At 38.6% G+C, this 24,813-nt stretch overlaps 1 protein-coding gene across 1 annotated transcript in view; it reads left to right on the top strand.

The window, feature by feature from the left end:
* pecam1a (platelet and endothelial cell adhesion molecule 1a) overlaps positions 1-24,813 on the top strand; it is a 96,027-nt gene that overhangs the window by 4,447 nt on the left and 66,767 nt on the right. The window contains exons 3-10 of the mRNA XM_079866103.1: positions 9,960-10,253; positions 11,383-11,664; positions 12,943-13,203; positions 14,938-15,207; positions 16,152-16,445; positions 18,017-18,295; positions 20,491-20,784; positions 24,480-24,758. Of these exons, the coding sequence (XP_079722229.1) occupies positions 9,960-10,253; positions 11,383-11,664; positions 12,943-13,203; positions 14,938-15,207; positions 16,152-16,445; positions 18,017-18,295; positions 20,491-20,784; positions 24,480-24,758 (2,253 nt within the window). The remainder of the gene's footprint in view (positions 1-9,959; positions 10,254-11,382; positions 11,665-12,942; positions 13,204-14,937; positions 15,208-16,151; positions 16,446-18,016; positions 18,296-20,490; positions 20,785-24,479; positions 24,759-24,813) is intronic.

Below are 24,813 nucleotides of genomic sequence, written 5' to 3'. Positions count from 1 at the left end.
GATTACTGTTAAAATACAATTCACTTTTATTTTATTTTACACATTTAACCCTTTTAACCCCACTGCAAAATCTTTTAAATGAACACTTGTGTGTCCACACTACAGAGTGTAGGAGTAACACTGAAGCAGTGATGAAGTTAATGATATAATTCAGTGATTAATTAACTGATGATTGAGCATTGGTGATGAACACCTGATGTTAACAAGCAGAATCACTGAAGGACAGAGAAACAACAAGAAGATAAAAAAGCGCAACACAAGAACTACAACTGACTTCAGCCACAGAAGACATTACATCTCGCAAGATCTCAGCAGAGGAGGATTAAACAACTCCCAAAAATAGCATTACCAACTTCACTTATTACTAACCAGATTGACTTTATTTATTTTTTTATATACGTCTACAGAAATTCCTATTGTGAATTAACAGAGGTTTAGATGTTGTTTTGTTTCATTTGATGTTACCATTATGGAGATCAGTGTTTACTTTAGTCGGGCTCTTGACCCTTTACTTTAACATTAGTTTTTCTTTGGCTGTTGTAACTGTATGTTTTTAAGACACATTTGTTGTGGAAAAAACAAAGCCAACCAAAATGAGATCTGGGGCCTGTACCATGAAGGTAGCTGAACAAACTTGGGGTTACAGGATAAGTTTTGAGTTGACAAAACCAAACCGATGCAATCAGGCTTTATTGGTACCATGATGCAGCTCATCAACTTTCTCTGTCAACTCAGGCTTTGATCCTCAAGCTATGATTACTCCACGCGCGCGTGCACATAAAAGAGTGACGTCGACACTGAACAACCAATCGCGGGTCGCGATTTTTCCGCGGAGGAGCAAGAGATAATCATTCATAATTACGATGAATTTAAATATGTATTTCAAGCTCGAAACTATACGGTTTCTGCGGCCAAAGCAAGAGAAGACTGTTGGAGAAAGATTGCTTATTGTTAATGTGTAAGTTAAACAAACGTTCTATATTTATGTAAAATTATGTATGTATGTGTAGCCTATACGTGTAATATAGCCTATAGCCTATTTTTATAATATATAAAAATGTGCATGTACCGGTACTAAGAAAAATTAATATTCATTGATTTTTAGATGCAACCCCAACTCCAAATGTTCTTGGCAGCAGATAAAGACCAAATATAAAAATATAATTCAAAGTGGTGAGTATTTACCAAAACCTTTTATTACTTTTGTGAACATTTTATCACAAACACTTGTTTGCAGAAAACAGAAATAAAGAATTAAATTCAGAAAACCAGAATACACTGGCGGAGGAGTTGGCTCTGAGTAGGCAATAAGGGACAGACGATTATGGATGGGATTACAGGTGCTGTACAATCTGACCCTGGTGCTGGCTCCTCTAAGCAAGTAACACTGGGTACGTGAGCAATACATTACTACTTTTTTTTAAGTTGTAAATATGTCTGACTGTATGTTCTGCAGTAGAGGGAAATACAGTGTCCCTGTTGAAGCCAGCACACATGCACACAGTCTCCCACACAGAGGTCAGTATGCAGCAGACAGAACACCAAACATAACCTGCTTTTCAACAGTTATGCTTTACATTGGCCTATTTTTATTTATTAGGGTGGAGGAAATTAAGACAGTCTGTCTGTGTGTTCTCAGACAGTTGCTGATGTGAATGCACTGGGCTTTTTATTGTGGCAAACATTTGAATGTGTGGCATAAAAAAGGGACTGGCCCTTACACATCTCTTTTATTGTAGGATTTTTCACAACCTGCCCCAGAAACTGAGGCCTCTACCTCAATGGGCTTCAGAAGAAATGTGTAAGGATTTAAAACCCTTGACATAAATTACAGTCAGTCCTGTGTTTGTAGGAAGTCAAGGAACTTTTTGTGATTTTGATGAGCCTCCAGAAAACTTGTAATGAGCATGTTTGTGGTGGAATTATGTTTCAGGTGGAAACAGACTCAGTCAGGGCCCTGTACAAAAGGAGTCTTGAACTAGACTGTTCACTAAAGGAGTCTTGAACTAGACTGCACACTAAAGGAGTCTTGAACTAGACTGTTCACTAAATGAGTCTTGAACTAGACTGCACACTAAAGGAGACTTGAACTAGACTGCACACTAAAGGAGCTGACTGTCTGACTGTGAGCTGAGGAGGCTCCAAACAAAATCAAACAGCTGGATAAAACTGATCTCAGTATGTATATAGTTATATATATATAAATATATATATTAGTATAACTTATTTAACCAAATAACACTTTAGTATGAATATTTATTAATGCAACTTTCTCTTGCTCTCTTTCTCCCTCCCATCCCACAAAACCAATAAAACAGTTTGAGACATATCTGCAGTTTCAATGTGCTTTTATTAAGTGTAATATTGTATGGTGATTGCATCTACGTCTGCACCAGCTGGGTGGTCAAGTGTGATCGGGTCAGTTTCATCGGGGAGAAGCTGGTTTTGTGGTGTTTCTCGCTCCTTTCTACTGGTGGCTATATTGTGCCGAATGGCACATGCAGCCACTATCTGTGATGCCCGCTCTGGTGACTCTTAAGGGCCGAACACAGTTGAAACGTGCATTTAGGATGCCAAAGGTCATCTCTATCTTTACTCTGGTTTTACTGAGGGCCACACTGAAGCGGTGCTGTGGCCCTATCTGAGGATCATGATAGGGGGTTATTGTGTAGGTTTTTCTAGCTCAGTTCAAATTAACAGTGTTTTGTACTGTACCAAATTTAACTTGCTTTCCTCAAAGTGCTGACACAACACAGACTCACGGAAAATTCGTGAGACAAGCACTGGAGCCAGGCCATTTGGCATCCAAACTTGATCATATATGTTCATGACCACAAGTCATCTGCAGACTGCAGACGAAATGTTTAGTAAATCATTGTTATATCTGTTAAGGTTACTATTAATTTAAAGATTCATCTCACAGAAAATAATCATCTCACATATTCACATCATCTCTACCTGAACATTATGGCTGTGATAGGACTTCCTATTAACATAATCTGCCTCATGTTCCCCTAGAGCAGTGGAGATTGGAGCAATAGACTGCATACATGTTGCAATGACTTGGGAATCCTATCATAAGATTAACAGAAGAATAATAAAAAAAAGATTCAAAATAATTCTTAACATGTATTATATTGTATAGTACACTTGTGAAATTTGCTTTAAAAAAAGTGTTCATGTGATGTCACCCTATCAATATATCTTACTGGCAATTTTATAAAAGCCCTCTTTTATGGACATCGTCGATAAATGTCCGGGGAACACTATTAATGAAACTTTTCATGTACTCCTGCAGGGCGAGGACCACCTTGCGAATGGTTTGACAAACCGTGTTTTCCCCTAGCTTCTGTGCGTCACCCACCGTGCAAGAATGTACCACTTGCAAAAAAAAAAAAAAAAAAAAAAAAACGCACCGCAATACCATTTGTGGTACAGTAAGTGCATGAATTCGACGTGTTAAATTCTTTATGTGCGGTTCAAGAAGTTCGCAAAGATAAGACATTCCTTCCGCGGAAAATCTGTATCTTTCATACAAGTAACTATCAGTTAAGGCAAGGGGATTTTGTCTGGCTAAAAACTCTTTCTCTACGAAGTGCTCGTCAAACAATTTGCGCTGAGATGTCCACCGGATTTGGAAGAAAAGGTGAAGTCATTGTAACAGACACTGGGAATAAGTTACGTCACCTATATGTTTCTTTGCTCTCAGCTGATTGGTCAAACTTCAGTCTGAGATCTTGAATCCAGAACATAACCTGCCCGTTAGCAGGTTAGCCGTGCAGCGTAAGATACCATGGCAACGAACACAGATTAAAGCCGAGCTACTTTCATAGTACCTAAAACCCAGGGTTGGAGGAAACTAAGCTGAAACATAGCTGGCTAGCCACCTAATCCGGCTTCATGGTACAGGCCCCAGGTGTTGCTGATTATGATTGCTGATATGATTACATAATGTTTGGATCACAGATCTAAGCCTGTGTCCAATCCCTTATCAAAAATGTGTAGATCATATTACTATACTTTGAAACTACAACAAAAGATCAAGCAGTTCTGCAAAATCAGTTATGAAGGATTTTTAACCTTCTGGGGACCAAGCTGTTTTTGGGGTCCTTGAGATGTTCTGACATGCCTTGATATTTGTGCTTTTTTCAGTTATTTATAAACATGTTAATGGCAAAGGTGTAAATTCACTCTATATAGCACAAACAGGGCTACCATAATATGTGAGCAACGTGTATGTAGATGTTTGTATTTTTAAGAGAATAATGTTTATGCGTGGTTATTGGAAAAAAATAAAATGAAAGTTGCTGATTTAAGAACACAAAACACATAATAAATATGTGTCCACAAGACTTTTGACTAATTGATGTTGTCCCTTTGAATTCTAGCTTCAAAATTATGTGAAAATCATCCTGCCTGATTGTTCACATGAAACACTACATTGATTTAAACATTGTAAAACAGTTTTTTTGTCAGAAGAGGTTTATGCGTGGGAGTGGTAATGGTCATCAATATTAATGAGATTCACACCAGAGGTGTGACATAGACGCTCCCCAAGTGTTAATGGGCCATCAGTGAGGCAGCCTGAACAAAGAATGAGGAGATTCAAATGTTTGGTTTTTCAATCTGTTTTATTGTAATTTTGTAAAAACAAAAGTAAAGGCAGGTATCTCACAGTAAATGCTTATGCCCCGTTGATGCGGGCTCTAAGCAAATCAAATGTGACCATATATTGCATATATGTGACCTTTTATATTAACATTACCAATCAATAATTGTTATGTTGTGCATGCATAACAACACATTTGTTGCAAAGCCACACAGGCACATATAGGCTACATTTGTATCATCACAAAGTATATAAACAAAATGTAACTAACATCTGTAAAATAGTAGGTAAATATGTACTTACTCTATTTGATTTTTGTTGCTGCATGTCCTCGTTGCAGTGGAAGGCGAGAGTGAACAAGCTACATTCCTTTTAAAAAAAGTTACAAAACATATGTAACATCAACCAATCTCCAAAAATAAATAATAAAGTCATACAGGCTCATATTATTAACACTAAGTATAAACAAAATTGAACTAACACCTGTAAAATAGTGGGTAAATATGTACTTACTCTTTCTGATTTCTGACTGTGTTGCTAAGCGCACTCCGAGTTGCAGGCGGAGGTAGTGATGAAGCTACATTCCTTTTAAAAAAGTTGAAGAATATTATTACATAAATATAACTATAGTAGCATTAGTCTATAATGAATTACTGATGTAAATAATTTTAGACGCGTGCAATAAGCCTATATGCGTGTCAATGGGCCATTACCGGAGAGGCACACCGCAAACATTAGCCTAACACATTTGTGCACTTCATTAACTGGGTATATTTACACATTTCAGCACATTTGCACACATTTACAACTGATATTTGCGAGCATGCATCGTTAATGATAATGAGGCAGCATTTATATAGTCAAAATATACTGTAATCTAAACACCTACTAGGCCTACTTTCTAAAATAATTTCTAAATTCTATCTTTCATACATAATGATCTAAACATATAATTTAGGCTACACATACAAATACAAATTTCCTAACCAAGGGGTGTAGCATATGTACACAAAAAAACAAAACAAAACATTTTTAACGTTGAAATGGTACGAGATATTAAATTCATGGTATAGATATGCACTTTCATTAGATCGTGTTGAATATAGGTAGATATAAAATGTCAGTACTCTGGATGGCAAGTCCACCCAGTATAATATGTAAGCTCATGTTTTGAATAGCTTGTCAACTAATGCAAGTAAGAATAAATACTTACTCATCCGAAATTCTATCCACGGCTGGATCAAGTCGCTCTTCAAAATACAAACGGTCGTCATCAGAGTAGTCGCGCTCCTCTTCTGATGAAAATCTGGACTCTTCGTCGATAGTATCCAGGACGAACTGCAGGGCTTCCGCACCGGTGTACCGTGTCATCTTCCCAACGCGCAGGTGACGAAATGATGAAACTTGAAGCGTTTAATGCATTTGCTTGGGGGCGTTTACCTGTTTTGCATAGATGGCTTAGCACATTATCTTGTGAATAGCGCGCTCCGTGAGTAGGCGTGAACGAATTAAAGTCAATGAGCTCGTAATGAGCTCGACTGGAATCGCTCTCTTTTTATACAGATTACAGAAGCTGATAATATTTGTTTTTTATATAAATGACTTCATTTAACAGATGCGATCTCAAGCTTTATGCCCGTGGGTCTGTTTGCCTGTTTGACTGAATTTTCGCGGAGTTATAGATCATTTTCGAACGCGTTTCAAATGGGAGTTTACTGACAGAGAGAAGGCAGAAATCGCATCATGTTAAAGTTTCTTTATTTGTCAAAAAGCAAAACACTTTATTTTTATTGTGAGTATACAGAAAAAAAATAGAAACTGAACAGGATCGATTGATGTATAACACGAAAATTAAAGATCAAAATTAACAGAGCATTTTGTGTTTATTTTTCATTGCTAAAAAAAAAACGAGCAAAACGCGCCGGCGCGTTTTTGGTCCCCAGAGGGTTAAACTCATCATTCCCTAAAAAAAGTTGAACTATGGCTTCAGTCAGACACAACAGACATCAAGAATCAGCCAATGAATCTCAACAATGGTGACAATCAACAAAAAAGATCTGAACATCACAAAATGCGCTACTAAAAGTCAACACAAAACCAGCAGCAAAAATAAAAGCAAAAAGTACAAATGAAAGAAAATAACCAGACAATTCAGCTGCATAATTTATTCATGCTGGGAGTCATGACTGATTTGTTTTTGTAATATGCTGGTACCCAACATGCATTGCAGCATAAAACTTTTTGATTTTAACTTTTTGATTTGAAATTGATTGTCACCAAAGTTGAGATTCATACGCCGATTCTTGATGTCTGTGTGTCTGGCTGATCTAGAAGTTCAAAATGTTCTGAGTATAAACTTTTTTAAATCCTTCATATTTTCTGAATGTCATATCCCTGATAGATCTTGTTCTGTAAAATCACAATGACACCAAAATCAAAACTACAAAACATCACCCATATAAAAACATTAGACAATAAATGAGATCAGTGAATTTGGCCACTAGATGATGATTGTGACCATTAACAAACAGCCATTGTCATCTGATCCTGTTTTCTTTCAGCTTTTTTGCCATAGCAAATGTATTTTAAAGACACAGCTGCAGCAGCCAAAGAAAAACTAATGTTCAAATGTCAAGGGTCAAGAACCCAACTAAAGCAATCACTGATCACCGTCATGGTAACATCAAATGAAAATAAAATTACATCTTAAAGGAGAACTCCGGTCAATTTTAACAGAGTGAACACGGGTGAATCTGACTGCAGTAGATGTGAAAGATATTAATAAAAGTGATGTTAATTCAGCCAGCGCACATACCTGTATTTACTTCCTGTTTTCGGTCGAAGTCCACAGTAATCGAGTTCACGCGCGTGATCATAGGTACTAAACCTATGCGCATGAACTCGACAATCGATTACTGTGGACTTCGACCGAAAACAGGAAGAAAATACAGGTATGTGCGCTGGCTGAATTAACATCACTTTTATACATATCTTTCACATCTACTGCAGTCAGATTCACCCGTGTTCACTCTGAAGGAATCACTCACATTGGCTGGGCACTTGTAATGACACATCAAGGATGTTAAGAGGCTAAAAGCAGGTTTAAAACTTGCCCCATTGAAGTCAACAGGGTGCAAATTTTAAAAAGAGGATAACACGGTGTAGGCAACACAGATTTTTGTCGTTGTTCTCTGTACTGACAGCACTCCAAATTTACAAAAAAATTAGCTCAATGTTAAAATTGACCAGAGTTCTCCTTTAACCTCTGCCACTTTTTAATAATAACTTCTGTAGACGTCTGACAGAAATAAAGTCAAACTGGTTTGTAATAAGTGAAGCTGGTAATGCTGTTTGTGGAGTTGTTTAATCCTCCTCTGCTAAGATCTTTTGCTAAGATTTAATGTCTTCTTGATCTTAATTTGATCTTTTTTTTTCTGTTCTTCTAGTTCCTCTTTCCTTCAGTGATTCGGATTGTTAACAGCAGGTGTTCATCAGAGTCTCAATTAACTTAATTAAATTAAATTAAATTAAATTAACTGAATTAACTATGAAATGATTTCATGTGGACTATATTAGTGAACTAATGTAGAGAATAGTGAATGAGGGTATCTTCTTATCAAATGTTAAGGAAGATTATTCTTCTTATCAACTCTCAAGAAAGGTTATTCTTCTGGCCATGAATTACTATAAAGTACTCAACAATGTAAAAGCTTGAAGCTTAAGATCACACATTTAAGAGACTTTATTTGGTGAGCATCAGACAGAGACAATCAAGCGTATAATGGGATTTAATACGAATGCATATGACTATACTTAAACAAATAATACATTTAAACAGAATTAACAAAAAAATAAAGAAAGACAGAGAGAGTAGACCACAGAATGGCACATATCACAAACAGTTAACCTTTGAGAGCCAGCAAAGAATCAAATCACCTTAAAGGAGAAGTTCACTTTTAAAATGAAAATTCTGTCATCATATACTCACCCTCATGTTGTTTCAAAGCTGTATGAATTTCTTTCTTCTGCTGAACAGAAAGGAAGATATTTAGAAAAATATCAGTAACCAGACAGTTTTTGGGTCCCATTGACTTCCATAGTAGGAAAAAAATATACTATGGAAGTCAATGGGACCCAAAAACTGTCTGGTTACTGATATTCTTCTAAATATCTTCCTTTCTGTTCAGCAGAAGAAAGAAATTCATACAGCTCTGAAACAACATGAGGGTGAGTATATGATGACAGAATTTTCATTTTAAAAGTGAACTTCTCCTTTAAGGCAGAGGCAAACAATCTTAAACTCATCTAAATCTCGATAGAAATAATACTTGCATGGATTTTTGGTGCTGAGCAAGAATGAGTGTGTGTGTGTAGCTCCTCGGTTAATCCGTGAGTTTGAAGCGTTCTTCCGGTTCTTCCGGAAAGCGCGTCGTTAGCGGGAAGTTTAAAAGGTTTACTTGAAAGCAAAGTTGCCAGAAAATCAGGGTAAGTCTGTTTCACCCAGAGATAAAAATGAATGAGCACAATATTAAAACAAGGCAAGAAGCCGGAGATAAGACCAAGACAAAAAGCTAAGAACAAGACACAAAGCAAAAGAATAAGACTAAGATACAGTACATAAGACTAAGAAATAAAACTAAGCCATGAGCCATCGTCATCGACTTTAAGGAGAACTTAGTCCACACCTATTTTGGGTGAGATGACCAATAGTTGTTGTCTAACTTTTTTCTTTGTTTCTTTGTCTCCTTCTGACAGCCTAATTTGCATGTTTTATGATGGTGTCAGAACTGGTCATTTTTACTCCAAAGGATGGCAAACATAGTTTAAAACATTTAATCGTAACCTACAATATATATTTAGCTAAGGCAAACCGCGAGGTTTAATTCGGTACCAAGAAAGGGAGTGTGAGTTGAGTTGATTACGATCTTTTTGAAGCTCATGACGGAGTTTGGATGTGTTTTTGTTTAGCCTCTGTCATGCCAATAAAGTGACAATGGGGCAATTTGATCCATACTCATTTGCACTTGGCCTGTGATTTACATGAATGCGTCCAATAGGTTAAAAGCTTTCTGAAGCTTAGAAAGAATAAGTCATCATGATTTCGTCCAGACACTACAAAGGCTTATAAATTTGCCAAAACGTGTTTTGTTTTAAATCTAGTGTTTTGTTTCTATGATGGGTGTAGGTTTAGTGGTAGATATTTTGACAAGATCAATGGAAGTCTATGCAATGTTCTCTCTAATATAGTGAAACAAATGTGTGTGTGTGTGTGTGTGTGTGTGTGTGTGTGTGTGTGTGTGTGTGTGTGTGTGTGTGTGTGTGTGTGCTATCTCTGGGTCTTTCTGAGCAGCATTCACCATTGATCAGGTGACGTTGACTGTGCTTCCTGGTAATAATGTGGCGAGTGGCACTAACCTAACCTTGCATTGTGAGGCCAAAGTCAGTCACAGCCTCCCCCAGCCGCTGACATACACCTTCAGCTTCCTGCAGGATGATCAGGTCATGTACTCCAAAACTACCAGCACCTCAGTGGTGGAGCGCAGTTTATCTCCAGCCAGGGTGTTCAACTCGGGTCGCTACCAGTGCGCCGTCCGCATCTACGACAAGATCAAGACAAGCACCAGTCAGAAACTCAGAGTCACAGGTTAGTTACATAACTGATGCTCATGTCATCCTCATTTATATTGCCCTTTTAACAATGTAGATTGTTTCAAAGCAGCTTCACAGAGATAAACGTATAATTTATGGTAACAGAGATTGTTTTGGCTTTATAGCGGTTCTTTAATAAAGTTATTTTCCAGCTAAAGTTAGTTTTGATTGATTTGCTTCCGTCGCGAACCTGTGAGAAACGCTGATGGCGTTCACATGCGCATTAAGAATTGGTTCTATAGTTATGTGCGTTTGAATATATGTGTGCAGGTTTGTAATTCCCTACAGACCAAGCCTAAACAAAGTACTGGTCTTTCCTTATAAATTTTGATACAGCATTTTATTTTAGTTTGTCACTTCGGGGTAGGTACGCGATATGAATTTTCCCAACAACACTTTATCTGTAGAGTGGTAAAGGGATCCTCCATAGGGAGAGACTAGTTGGCACTTCAGCACTGCATTGCCATCGGGTCCAGGCGAAGGTCCTTCGTCAGATCTTCATCAAAGCATAATTCTACTAATTCTATTTTAGCAGCTGTTGCTGTCCACTTACAGTGGATATAAAAGTCTACACACCCCTGTTCAAACAGCTGTTTTTGTGATGTAAAAAAGGATCTAAATCATATCAGAATTATTGCATGTTTATTGTAGCAGTTGCAACCTCTACAATGTCACTGAAAACAGCTGTTTTAACAGGTGTAGACTATATATATATATATATATATATATATATATATATATATTAACCACACATGTTTGTGACTATTTTTTTATTTATTTTTAAATTCACACCAATAATGTTTGAGATCTTTTTGGATTTGGAAAATATTTCAGTAGCACCTCACTGCAGTACACGAGATCCGGGGGGTGGAGTTGGATCTAGATCTAAGGAGTGGAGATTGCTAGGTTTAGGGGTGGGTTTAGGGGTCAGGGGGTGGAGATGGGTAGGTTTAGGTATATGTAAGGTTGGATCCAGATCCAACTCCTCCCCCTGGATTTCGTGTTCTGCAGTGAGGACCATCTCAAATATTGCATGGTTTTTGTTGTTGCCACAAAATTTTGCAGTTGATCTGACTGACTATGGTGAGTTCAGGGGTTAAAAAAGAGTTTTTAAACTCATGCAGGCCTTCAAGTCCCCACGCTGAAGGTGAAGTCTGATATCATTTCTGAGGGGGAAGACATCAGTTCCACATGCAGCGCACCAGAGGAGACGGGCAGTCTGAACTTCTATTTCTACGAGGATGATCAGGAGGTCAAGCGAGTCTCTAGTAAGAGCAACTCTGTGACGACCACTCTCACCTTGCAGAAGCTCAAAGACGTCTACCTGCACTGTGTCTATGTGGTTATCATGCATCCTGACGCGGGCTTCTCCGACAAAAGCAACACGGTGAAAGTGATTGTAGAAGGTAACATCATGTACATTTTGCTTGGTCAAAAAAAGTTGGTCTAAAGACCCATGCATGAAATCAAAATTGTTGTTTTGTGGCTTTTAGTCCACATCTGTCGGCTACACTCAAAATTATTTTAGTCTGTTTTTAAGGGTTAGTTCACCCAAAAATGAAAAATTCTGTTATTCATTTCTCACCCTCATGTCGTTCCAAACCCGTAAGACCTTCGTTCATCTTCGGGACACAAATGAAGATATTTTTAATGAAAATCCGAGAGCTTTCTAAACCAGCCATAAGCAGCAACGCCACTGCAACTTTCAAGGCCCAGAAAGGTGGTAAAGACATAGTTAAAATAGTCCATGTGAATACAGGGGTTCAACCTTAATATTATGAAGCAACGAGAATAATTTTTGTGCGCAAAAATCCCCCAAAATAACGACATTATTCAACAATCTCTTCTTCTCCACGTCATTCTTTTACGCTGTTGACGTAGTGTAAACAGTGCAGCGCTTCCTGGTTCTATGTCAAAACACCAGCTCACTATTGGCCAGCTCCTGTATCAGCATCACACGCATGTGTCATGTGCTCACATCACCAGCGTCAGCCAATAATTAGCCAGCATTCTGGTGTATAACCCGTAAGCGCTGTACTTTGTTTACTACGCAAATAGTGTAGGAGATCTGACACAGAAGAGAAGAAATTGTTGAATACATTTTTTTTTAGCACAAAAAAGTATTCTCGTCGCTTCATAACATTAAGGTTGAACCACTGTAGTCACATGACCTATTTTAATGATGTCTTTACTATCTTTCTGGGCCTTGAAAGTTGCAGTGACGTTGCTGTCCATTGAGGAATCAGAAAGCTCTCGGATTTCATCAAAAATATCTTAATTTCTGTTCCGAAGATGAATGAAGGTCTTACGGGTTTAGAACGACATGAGGGTGAGTAATTAATGACAGAAATTTCATTTTTGGGTGAACTAACTTTTAAGAATTATGCATTCAGTTGTATGACTGACTGACAATCTTACAGAGCCCAAACTTTTGAATGGCAGTGTAAATACTGGTCATTTATATCAAAATTATTGAATTATCTTTCAATCATGGATTATGTACATTTTAGTCCAATAAAACGTAAAGTTATATTGCCTCTCAACCCCATATGATATGGCAAGAAGTATAGCAACACAAGAAAATACAGCTAAGCAAGTCATTTCATGGGGTCTTTATTGAGCATATCCACAGCTGACTATATTTTGCATCGACAGTGAGATTGATATTTTTTTTCTTTTTACAGATCTTGATGCGATCAGGCCGCAAATAAGCATCTCCCCCAACGCGAATGTTGTTGAGGGTGACAGGGTGCAAATCAAATGTCAGGTGCAATATTCCTCAATTCTCGACTTGTTCCTTACCAAAGGCAACACCGTACTTCATCAGTCTTACACAACGTTCACATACAGCTTCACCGTAAGAGCTGAGGATTCAGGGAACTATGTGTGTAAAGCAGAGAAAGGCAGCGTGCAAAAGAGGGCCGTCTATGGGCTAAATGTCACAGGTAACTAACCACAACCATACACATTTTGACTAATCTTAGAATGCTTTCAGCTATCAAGAGTCCACTTTCATCTCCAAATGATATTGTTGTATTAAAGGGTTTATTTGTTTTTTGTTATTATTGCATTAAAAAACAGTTTGCCTTTTTATTTCAATAATGTCACTTATGCATCGAATTTGCAGTGAAAATTGGAATATCACATTGAAATGGAAAATGGAATGTTAAACATTTTCACCATTAAAAAATATTTGACACACATTTCGCACATAATTCTATACTGTGTGCAGAACTCTGCACATGCAGATTTAGTTCTGATTTGTTTATCAGAACAAAATGTATAGATTTATTAATGAACAAATAATACATTTTATTTAGCCAAGAGAGTAATGATGCACATAATAATACAAAACATGTAAAATAAATTACACTGCATCAGTGTTATTATACTATCATTGAGATTTTATTCATATTTTGAATGTTTTTATTTTCTGTTTTCATTTTAATTGTGGTTAGTTTTAGTAATTTTGTTGTGTGTTTTTTGTCATTTATATATATATATATATATATATATATATATATATATATATATATATATATATATATATATATATATATATATATATATTCATTTTTATTTCAGTTTTAGTTTGTGTATAATTTTAGTTTGTTTATTTTTTTATTTTTGTTTTTTTAGCGCAATTTTCCACCGGACAAAATTGCGATTGTTAACTCATGATTTCTGTTCTGTCTGTGCGCACCAATCTTGTACTTCTATCTACTCCTCAACCAGACCACCTAGAGACTTCGGGTTTTCGGCATTATGTTAAGGAAGGTCTAATCTCGGGAACGCACAAAAAAAATCCAGGAAAAGATTTACTATATCTTAGTGTGTTGTGATGTGTTGTGATCAAGCATGCCGCACAAGCCCTAAAAGTGAAGCCAAAACGTCTCGATCGCCCCCCGGTGACTGGTCCTAGTATAGGTCATAAGCCCCGCCTCCCCATGTTATTCAATGGGATGTGAGACCAACTGAACAATTTAATTACACTTTAAATATCTTTTTTCCAAAGGTGGTTTCTTTCATTTGCTGTCGTTTTTATCACGCTGATGTAAGTTCAAGTGTCTGTTTCAAAAATAAGTTGTTTTTTAGTTAGTTATGTGATGTGGTGGTGTAACGTCATGATGGACAGCTGTGATTGACAGGTTCTCTGAGCTAAGTAGTCACTGAAGCACCAACGGACATTTTTTTCGGGATCTTCGGAGGACTGAGGAGATTGTATTTACTTTATTTTAACAAGCCTCTTGTCGTACTGCAATCAATTTTTTTAAAAAGTGTGCAAAATCCACTCTCCCTCGGTGCCATCTGTGAGAGTGAGGGCGGGGCGCTGATTTTCGCGGCTTTACTTCCTGCTCACTACTGCGCATGTCTGCTCCCGAGATCGCTACTGCGCAGACTCAAGTTCCAATATGTCAGCGCCATATCGGGACTCTGGCGGCTTCAGTTCTCATCAATGGAAGAGAGCGAAGGGGCGTCGTCCATCTTTTTTTACAGTCTATGGTTGTGATCCCATGAGGTCAGAAAATTGCGCTAAAACACTCACCGAGTTTTTATTACTTGATTTATTTCAGTTAAAGTTTATTTTATTTCAAGTAATGAACTATTTTATGAACTATAATAACCCTCCAGTGCATGATGATAAACTAAATTTGTCTGACTCCATGTTCACTCTTTAGAACTGTTCTCGAAGCCGATTTTGAGAATGAGCCCAGATCAGGTTTTTGAAGGGGAACGCTTCACTCTGACCTGCCACAGTGCTGTAAGCTCCTCGGAGATGATCAACAAAGTGGACATAAAGTATACCTTGCTGAAAGAAGATCGGCACATTTATTCAGGTGCCGAATTATCTGCCACTGCGAGCCTGGCCACCGATGGGAAATACTCCTGTATGGCAGTGGCTAAAGGAGTTAACAAGACCAGCCAACCACTTGATTTAAAAGCTAAAGGTGAAGAGTTCATGCTTTTGCCAAATCTCCAGCATTAGAGGACATGCATATAGTATCCACATTATTAATAGAGTGTTATAACAAAGCATTTTCCATTATTACTATATTATAACATGTTATAACTTAGTAATAACAAAATATGTTTGATGAACTAGTAATATAGTCACGCACCTTACAGGGAATCTTAAGACTTCTGTGGAATGGAAAGTTTCCATGGATGTTAAAGGTTCTTCGTGGACCCATCAATGCAAATAAAGAACCTTTATTTTTAAGGAGAACTTAGTCCACACCTATTTTGGGTGAGATGACCAATAGTTGTTGTCTAACTTTTAGAGGGAGAGAGTTTCTTTGTCTCCTTCTGACAGCCTAATTTGCATGTTTTATGATGGTGTCAGAACTGGTCATTTTTACTCCAAAGGATGGCAAACATAGTTTAAAACATTTAATCGTAACCTACAATATATATTTAGCTAAGACAAACCGAGAGGTTTAATTCGGTACCAAGAAAGGGAGTGTGAGTTGAGTTGATTACGATCTTTTTGAAGCTCATGACGGAGTTTGGAGGTGTTTCTGTTTAGCCTCTGTCATGCCACTAAAGTGACAATGGGGTAATTTGATCCAGACTCATTTGCGCTAGGCCTGTGATTTACATGAATGAGTCCAATAGGTTAAAAGCTTTCTGAAGCTTAGAAAGAATAAGTCATCGTGATTTCGTCCAGACACTACAAAGGCTTATAAATTTGCCAAAACGTGTTTTGTTTTAAATCTAGTGTTTTGTTTCTATGATGGGTGTAGGTTTAGTGGTAGATATTTTGACAAGATCAATGGAAGTCTATGCAATGTTCTCTCTAATATAGTGAAACAAATGTGTGTGTGTGTGTGTGTGTGTGTGTGTGTGTGTGTGTGTGTGTGTGTGTGTGCTATCTCTGGGTCTTTCTGAGCAGCATTCACCATTGATCAGGTGACGTTGACTGTGCTTCCTGGTAATAATGTGGCGAGTGGCACTAACCTAACCTTGCATTGTGAGGCCAAAGTCAGTCACAGCCTCCCCCAGCCGCTGACATACACCTTCAGCTTCCTGCAGGATGATCAGGTCATGTACTCCAAAACTACCAGCACCTCAGTGGTGGAGCGCAGTTTATCTCCAGCCAGGGTGTTCAACTCGGGTCGCTACCAGTGCGCCGTCCGCATCTACGACAAGATCAAGACAAGCACCAGTCAGAAACTCAGAGTCACAGGTTAGTTACATAACTGATGCTCATGTCATCCTCATTTATATTGCCCTTTTAACAATGTAGATTGTTTCAAAGCAGCTTCACAGAGATAAACGTATAATTTATGGTAACAGAGATTGTTTTGGCTTTATAGCGGTTCTTTAATAAAGTTATTTTCCAGCTAAAGTTAGTTTTGATTGATTTGCTTCCGTCGCGAACCTGTGAGAAACGCTGATGGCGTTCACATGCGCATTAAGAATTGGTTCTATAGTTATGTGCGTTTGAATATATGTGTGCAGGTTTGTAATTCCCTACAGACCAAGCCTAAACAAAGTACTGGTCTTTCCTTATAAATTTTGATACAGCATTTTATTTTAGTTTGTCACTTCGGGGTAGGTACGCGATATGAATTTTCCCAACAACACTTTATCTGTAGAGTGGTAAAGGGATCCTCCATAGGGAGAGACTAGTTGGCACTTCAGCACTGCATTGCCATCGGGTCCAGGCGAAGGTCCTTCGTCAGATCTTCATCAAAGCATAATTCTACTAATTCTATTTTAGCAGCTGTTGCTGTCCACTTACAGTGGATATAAAAGTCTACACACCCCTGTTCAAACAGCTGTTTTTGTGATGTAAAAAAGGGAAATAAATCATATCAGAACTATTGCATGTTTATTGTAACAGTTGCAACCTCTACAATGTCACTGAAAACAGCTGTTTTAACAGGTATGTGTAGACTTAAGTGACATATGTTCTTCATTCATCTTTCCGATCGACAAATGACTTGATCGCGGTTCTCTGTTCCTCTTTTAAAATCAATGCAATGTCGATATCTTCTATAACAGTGGTTCTCAACTCCAGTCCTCGGGACCCACTGCTCTGCACATTTTGTATGTCTCCCTTATTTAACACACCTGAATCAGATCATCAGCTCGTTAGGAGAGACTCCATGAACTGATTTGAGTGTGTCAGATAAGAGAGACATACAAAATGTGCAGAGCAGCGGGTCCCGAGGACTGGAGTTGAGAACCACTGTTCTATAACAGACGCGATGGCGGAATCTACATCAGTTTTATTTCGACATTATGAATAAAATTGCTGCCCTCAAATGTTAATCTGAAATAAAATAAACATTTGTTTATTACTTCTACAATATTACATTTCATTTTTTTATAAGGAGCTGTTTTTGTTTTATATGCTCATAAGAAGAGTCAAGTATAGCTCCATCATTGCTCAAAGTAAAAAATTATCATACTTTATGATGTTAGTTTTAATAAAAAAATAAATAAATCAAGTACATTTCTCTGGCATTTCTTTCTTTTTGCTATAGGCTATCAAAAATGTACTGAACCGTGACACCAGTGTATCGTAACGAACCGAACCATACATTTTGTGAACCGTTACACCCCTAATATTTAACCACACATGTTTGCGACTATTTTTTATTTATTTTTAGATTTGCCCCAATAATGTTTGAGATCTGTTTGGATTTGGAAAGTATTGCATGTTTTTTGTTGTTGCCACTAAATTTTGTAGTTGATGTGACTGACTATGGTGAGGTCAGGGGTTAATGAAGAGTCTTTAAACCCATGCAGGCCTTCAAGTCCCCACGCTGAAGGTGAAGTCTGATATCATTTCTGAGGGGGAAGACATCAGTGCCACATGCAGCGCACCAGAGGAGACGGGCAGTCTGAACTTCTATTTCTACGAGGACGATCAGGTCAAGCGAGTCTCTAGTAAGAGCAACTCTGTGACGACCACTCTCACCTTGCAGAAGCTCAAAGACGTCTACCTGCACTGTGTCTATGTGGTTATCATGCATCCTGACGCGGGCTTCTCCGACAAAAGCAACACGGTGAAAGTGATTGTAAAAGGTAAAATCATGTACATTTTGCTTGGTCAAAGAAACTTCTTCTAAAGACCCATGCATGAAATCAAAATTGTTGTTTTGTGGCTTTTAGTCCACATCTGTTGGCTACACTCAAAATGATTTTAGTCTGTTTATAAGGGTTAGTTCACCCAAAAATGAAACATACTGTCATTCATTTCTCACCCTCATGTCGTTTCAAACCCGTAAGACATCTTAAGTTCATCTTCGGGACACAAATTAAGATATTTTTGATGAAATCCGAGAGCTTTCTAAACCAGCCATAGGCAGCAACGTCACTGCAACTTTCAAGGCCCAGAAAGGTGGTAAAGACATAGTTAAAATAGTCCATGTGAATACAGGGGTTCAACCTTAATATTATGAAGCAACGAGAATACTTTTTGTGCGCAAAAATCCCCCAAAATAACGACATTATTCAACAATCTCTTCTTTTCAAAAGTCATTCTCCTACGCTGTTGACGTAGTGTAAACAGTGCAGCGCTTCCTGGTTCTATGTCAAAACACCAGCTCACTATTTTGGCCAGCTCCTGTATCAGCATCACACGCATGTGTCATGTGCTCACATCACCAGCGTCGGCCAATAATTAGCCAGCATTCTGGTGTATAACCCGTAAGCGCTGTACTTTGTTTACAACGCAAATAGTGTAGGAGATCTGACACAGAAGAGAAGAAATTGTTGAAAAAATTATTTATTTATTTTTATGAGCACAAAAAAGTATTCTCGTCGCTTCATAACATTAAGGTTGAACCACTGTAGTCACATGACCTATATTAATGATGTCTTTACTATCTTTCTGGGCCTTGAAAGTTGCAGTGACGTTGCTGTCTATGGAGGAATCAGAAAAATATTTTTCATGAAAAATATCTTAATTTCTGTTCCGAAGATGAACGAAGGTCTTACGGGTTTAGAACGACATGAGGGTGAGTAATCATAGCCAGAAATTTCATTTTTGGGTGAACTAACTTTTAAGAATTATGCATTCAATTGTATGACTGATTGATTGATCAAATAAAACGTCCTAAGTCATACGCCGGCATCCATCTGCCGTGAACGCGCGTCGACCGTTGCCGGAAGCAAGATATTTTCATTTATAAAGTTTTAAATGTGTATATTTTTACGACAAAACCGCACGGATTACCCTCAGAAGGCCTTCGTTTATCCCCCTGGAGCCGGATGGATTACTTTTGTGAAGGATGCGTGCACATTTTGGGACTTGAAGGAGGTGGACCCCATAGCTTCACATTATAATCACTGAAAGATGTAAGACATTTTCTAAAATAACTGAAAATGTGTTCGTCTGAAAAATGATTGACATATGCATCTCGAACGGCTTGAGGGTGAGTAAATCATGGGTTCAATATCATTTTTGGCCGAACTATCCCTTTAAAGGTTCTTCGTGGACCCATCAATGCAAATAAAGATCCTTCATTTTTAAGGAGAACTTAGTCCACACCTATTTTGGGTGAGATGACCAATAGTTGTTGTCTAACTTTTAGCGGGAGAGAATTTCTTTGTCTCCTCCTGACAGCCTAATTTGCATGTTTTATGATGGTGTCAGAACTGGTCATTTTTACTCCAAAGGACGGCAAACATAGTTTAAAACATTTAATCGTAACCTACTATATATATTAGAAAATGTCAGCCGGGGCAAAACAAGAAATGTCAGCCGGGGCAAAACAAGACATCGCAATGAGTGTGAGTGTGAATGCTGCTTAAGTAGAGCAGATAATGGAAAACACCTGTGCAGGAATTAGTCCCTGTACGGGGTGCATGGGAAATGGAGTCTGGGAAAGTCAATACTCAGGCGAGGGTGCCCTCCGGTGGCCATCGGAGACAGCTACAGAGGTCTGATTCTGGTCTGACAACTAAAGTGACAATGGGGTAATTTGATCCAGACTCATTTGCGCTAGGCCTGTGATTTACATGAATGAGTCCAATAGGTTAAAAGCTTTCTGAAGCTTAGAAAGAATAAGTCATCGTGATTTCGTCCAGACACTAAAACAGGCTTATAAATTTGCCAAAATGTGTTTTGTTTTAAATCTAGTGTTTTGTTTCTATGATGGGTGTAGGTTTAGTGGTAGATATTTTGACATAAAATCAATGGAACTCTATGCAATGTCCTCTCTAATATAATGAAACAAATGTGTGTGTGTGTTTTATCTCTGGGTCTTTCTGAGCAGCATTCACCATTGATCAGGTGACGTTGACTGTGCTTCCTGGTAATAATGTGGCGAGTGGCACTAACCTAACCTTGCATTGTGAGGCCAAAGTCAGTCACAGCCTCCCCCAGCCGCTGACATACACCTTCAGCTTCCTGCAGGATGATCAGGTCATGTACTCCAAAAATACCAGCGCCTCAGTGGTGGAGCGCAGTTTATCTCCAGCCAGGGTGTTCAACTCGGGTCGCTACCAGTGCGCCGTCCGCATCTACGACAAGATCAAGACAAGCACCAGTCAGGCACTCAGAGTCACGGGTTAGTTACAGTACATAACGAATGCTCATCAAAGCATAATTCTACTAATTCTATTTTAGCAGCTGTTGCTGTCCACTTACAGTGGATATAAAATTCTTATTAGTATTGTAAGAAAACACTCATTTTACCTGGTCAAAAACAGCTCTATTTTCAGCATGCTGTTTAAGTGCATTGGCCCTATCTTGCACCCAGCGCAATTGACTTTGTACACCGACGCATGTATCATTCCTATTTTGCACCCGACGCACAGAGGACTTTTCCCTCCACAGACGCACGTCGGTTAACTAAGAAATACACTTGCGCTCCCGGGGGAGGTTCAGCGCAAAGAGGAGGCGTGTTCCGGCGCAAACGTTCCCTCATGCTATTTTGCAGGTTTAGAAAACAATTCCGCCACTAACCGAAAAAAAAAATTGTTTAAAGTCAGTGGCGCGTTGCGCATGTTATTCATATGCTATTTTAAGGGTGCATGCTTGGCCATAATCAATGTAGAGTGTGCACAACGCGCATGCACTTTGCTCCTCTCATCTACACACAGACGCAGCAGTTTTCATTTTTGCAAATCATACATTATTACGATAGATAGATAGATAGATAGATAGATAGATAGACAGTTTATTATAAAGCATACATCTAGCTTACACATTTACCCAAATTATCATGCGCCTGTTTAACCGAAGTTAATTTGGGTGGGTTTCTCCATCCCCAACGTCCCTGACGAGAACGTCGGTCTCCTCGGCTGTGAATCGCTCCTCGCGTGCGCCTGGCAAATCCGCCGTTATAATAGGAATCCGCTATAGAACAAGCGCGTCTGCTCTTAAAGGGAATGTGAGATGATGCTCTGATTGGTTTATTTCACGTTATGCCCAAACCACACCTATGAATAATGAAGCTACTTCAGCCCAACCCATTTTAGATTTGCGTCGGGCGCAAGAGTCATTTATCCCGCCGGTATAATAGCAACAGCACCCAAGACCCGACCAACAAAGTTACTTGCGTTTTGCGCTTGATACTTGCGTTTCAGACCGTTAAAATAGGGCCCCATGTGTCTTTAAATGATAATGAGCTTTGCTCACCCCGCCCCTCTGTTCTGTGGGCGTTTTGCCACAACAACACATGTGGAGTGTTGCCTTGACAACACTTGAGGGTAACGTTATATTTTGAAGAATGGCAGCGGGAGTCTCTGAGGACACTGTGCAACCGTATCAATTTGAAACGGAGTTGGAAAACAGGACGTTTCTGAATGGTTGGTTAACGTAATGTCACTTTGATCTATCTTTGTATGTACTGGCAGGGTAGAGTAGTGAGATACGAACGCTATGTGTTTACTGATGTATACGTTAGTTCAATGACAGATTGATGTTACAGCTAATGGTCATGAAAAACTTTTTTCCGGTAAATAGGCTTGTCAGTGATGCGTAACGTTATCTATGCAGTGTTAGGTACAATTGTCAGGGCTGAAGCACTAACATTTTACTGATCTGTTTAAAAAATAACCAGTCTGTGACACTATGACAGTCATTAGGCACGTAAACAACACATACTCAGACAGGAGCTAATACCTTTTTCAATGTTCTCGTTTATAAAGCAGTCTACTGAAATGATTCACGCAAACATGAAAGCATTGACGTTGATCGTGGGGAATATTCCCGCACGGAATATGATGACAGACAGCTTGCTCACGAGCGAGGGCAGGTCTGTGTTGAAACGCTGCTGTCAATCAACAATTGTGGGAGTGGCGTCGATTTTGTGACGTCACAAAATCGAACGGCTTGATTTGAGAGAAGGGGAAAACATATAAGAAGATTAAAAAAAAAACACTGGATGGATTTTTATCATTTTATGATGGTTGTGTACAGGCACTGCCAACACACATTTCAGTACAATCAACTTGTAAATGTGCATGTACCATTATATGACCCTTTTAACAGGTATGTGTAGACTTAAGTGACGTAAGTGATATATGTTCTTCATTCATCTTTCCGATCGACAAATGCCTTGATCGCAGTTCTCTGTTCCTCTTTTAAAATCAATGCAATGTTGATATCTTCTATAACAGACGCGATGGCGGAATCTACACATCTCATTTCTCCAGCGGCAGCCATCTTTGTTGTAAACTAATTCAACCCAAGCGCTCTTTGGTGACGTCATCTGTCCATCATCATATAAAGTCCGCCCTGACAATTTGATTGGTCCAAACAGTTCTGGTTCAAGCATAGTTGCTCCACAATGGATCAAGTCCCGAACTTCCCGACCTCAAATGTTGTGAGTGGGGATAAGTTTTGCTGGTATCCAGGCTAGTGGGCCGGACTATGTTGGCCGACACTATGTTGCTGTCTGGGGATACACATATTGGTATTGAACCGGTACGCATTACAAATCGAACGGTTCGTTGGACCATTTTTCCCATAGATATCATATAATAAAGGCTAGATGTCTCGTGCGCGCTGCTGGCCAATGGAGGTCGACGTCCGCACGTGGCGGCCATCTTGCCACAGACAGCTTGCTCACTCGTAACATTGTGTTTTAATGGTGCATGTACTTTTAAATAATCATAACTTGCTCAATTTTCTACCGATTTTCAAACGGTTTGGTTTGTTATAAACGTCAGAGATGTAGTTATGACACTGCATACATATGAATAATTATAACATACATGTTCAAGCTTTCGGAATTATAGCCACGTTAATAACGTTTGTAAGAAACCAAACCATTTGTAAATCCGTCAAGATTTCAGTGAGATAAGAGTATTTGTGTTCGTGCTGATCACTCACCTTACATTAGAGCCTGCCTGTGACAAGATGGCCGAACGGTGATGCCGGAAGAGACTCCACCGTAAGACATCTAGCGTTTTATTATATGATATCTATGATTTTTCCTGCCGACCAAAATTTTTTTATTTCAAATGTAGACACGCGGTAAACGCACTCATAATGTAAGAGACGCTGCCGCAACCACAACATTGTCCAACATCAAATGACAAACTTTTATTTTGTGCTTCACGGACCGTTTATCAGTTTGGATGCAGCGCGAGCCGATCTTGATCAAGCAACACTGTAACTACGCAGCGCTAAGAGATCCAGTAAAGAAAGCATTTGAATTTGCCACTTAAGTAATAACATCACTGTGAGATCTAGTGAGAATAACGCTGTCAAATAGCGCTGTCGTGGAAACCAGGAAGAAACATTGTGCTTTCAAGTAACGTTACGTTGGTTTTATTTCGACATTATGAATAAAATTGCTGCCCTCAAATGTTAATCTGAAATAAAATAAACCTTTGTTTATTACTTCTACAATATTACATTTCATTTTTTTATAAGGAGCTGTTTTTGTTTTATATGCTCATAAGAAGAGTCAAGTATAGCTCCATCATTGCTCAAAGTAAAAAATTATCATACTTTATGATGTTAGTTTTAATAAAAAAATAAATAAATCAAGGACATTTCTCTGGCATTTCTTTCTTTTTGCTATAGGCTATCAAAAATGTACTGAACCGTGACACCAGTGTATCGTAACGAACCGAACCGTGAATTGCGACTATTTTTTATTTCTTTTTTAGATTTGCACCAATAATGTTTGAGATCTGTTTAGATTTGGAAAGTATTGCATGGTTTTTGTTGTTGCCATTAAATTTTGTAGTTGATGTGACTGACTATGGTGAGTTCAGGGGTTAATGAAGAGTCTTTAAACCCATGCAGGCCTTCAAGTCCCCACGCTGAAGGTGAAGTCTGATATCATTTCTGAGGGGGAAGACATCAGTGCCACATGCAGCGCACCAGAGGAGACGGGCAGTCTGAACTTCTATTTCTACGAGGACGATCAGGTCAAGCGAGTCTCTAGTAAGAGCAACTCTGTGACGACCACTCTCACCTTGCAGAAGCTCAAAGACGTCTACCTGCACTGTGTCTATGTGGTTATCATGCATCCTGACGCGGGCTTCTCCGACAAAAGCAACACGGTGAAAGTGATTGTAAAAGGTAACATCATGTACATTTTGCTTGGTCAAAGAAACTTCTTCTAAAGACCCATGCA

This window comes from Squalius cephalus, assembly GCF_949319135.1.
Source record: "Squalius cephalus genome assembly, chromosome: 1".
NCBI lineage: Eukaryota > Metazoa > Chordata > Actinopteri > Cypriniformes > Leuciscidae > Squalius > Squalius cephalus.
The sequence above is the reverse complement of the archived record's forward strand: the minus strand, read 5'-3'. Positions and strand labels throughout refer to the sequence as shown.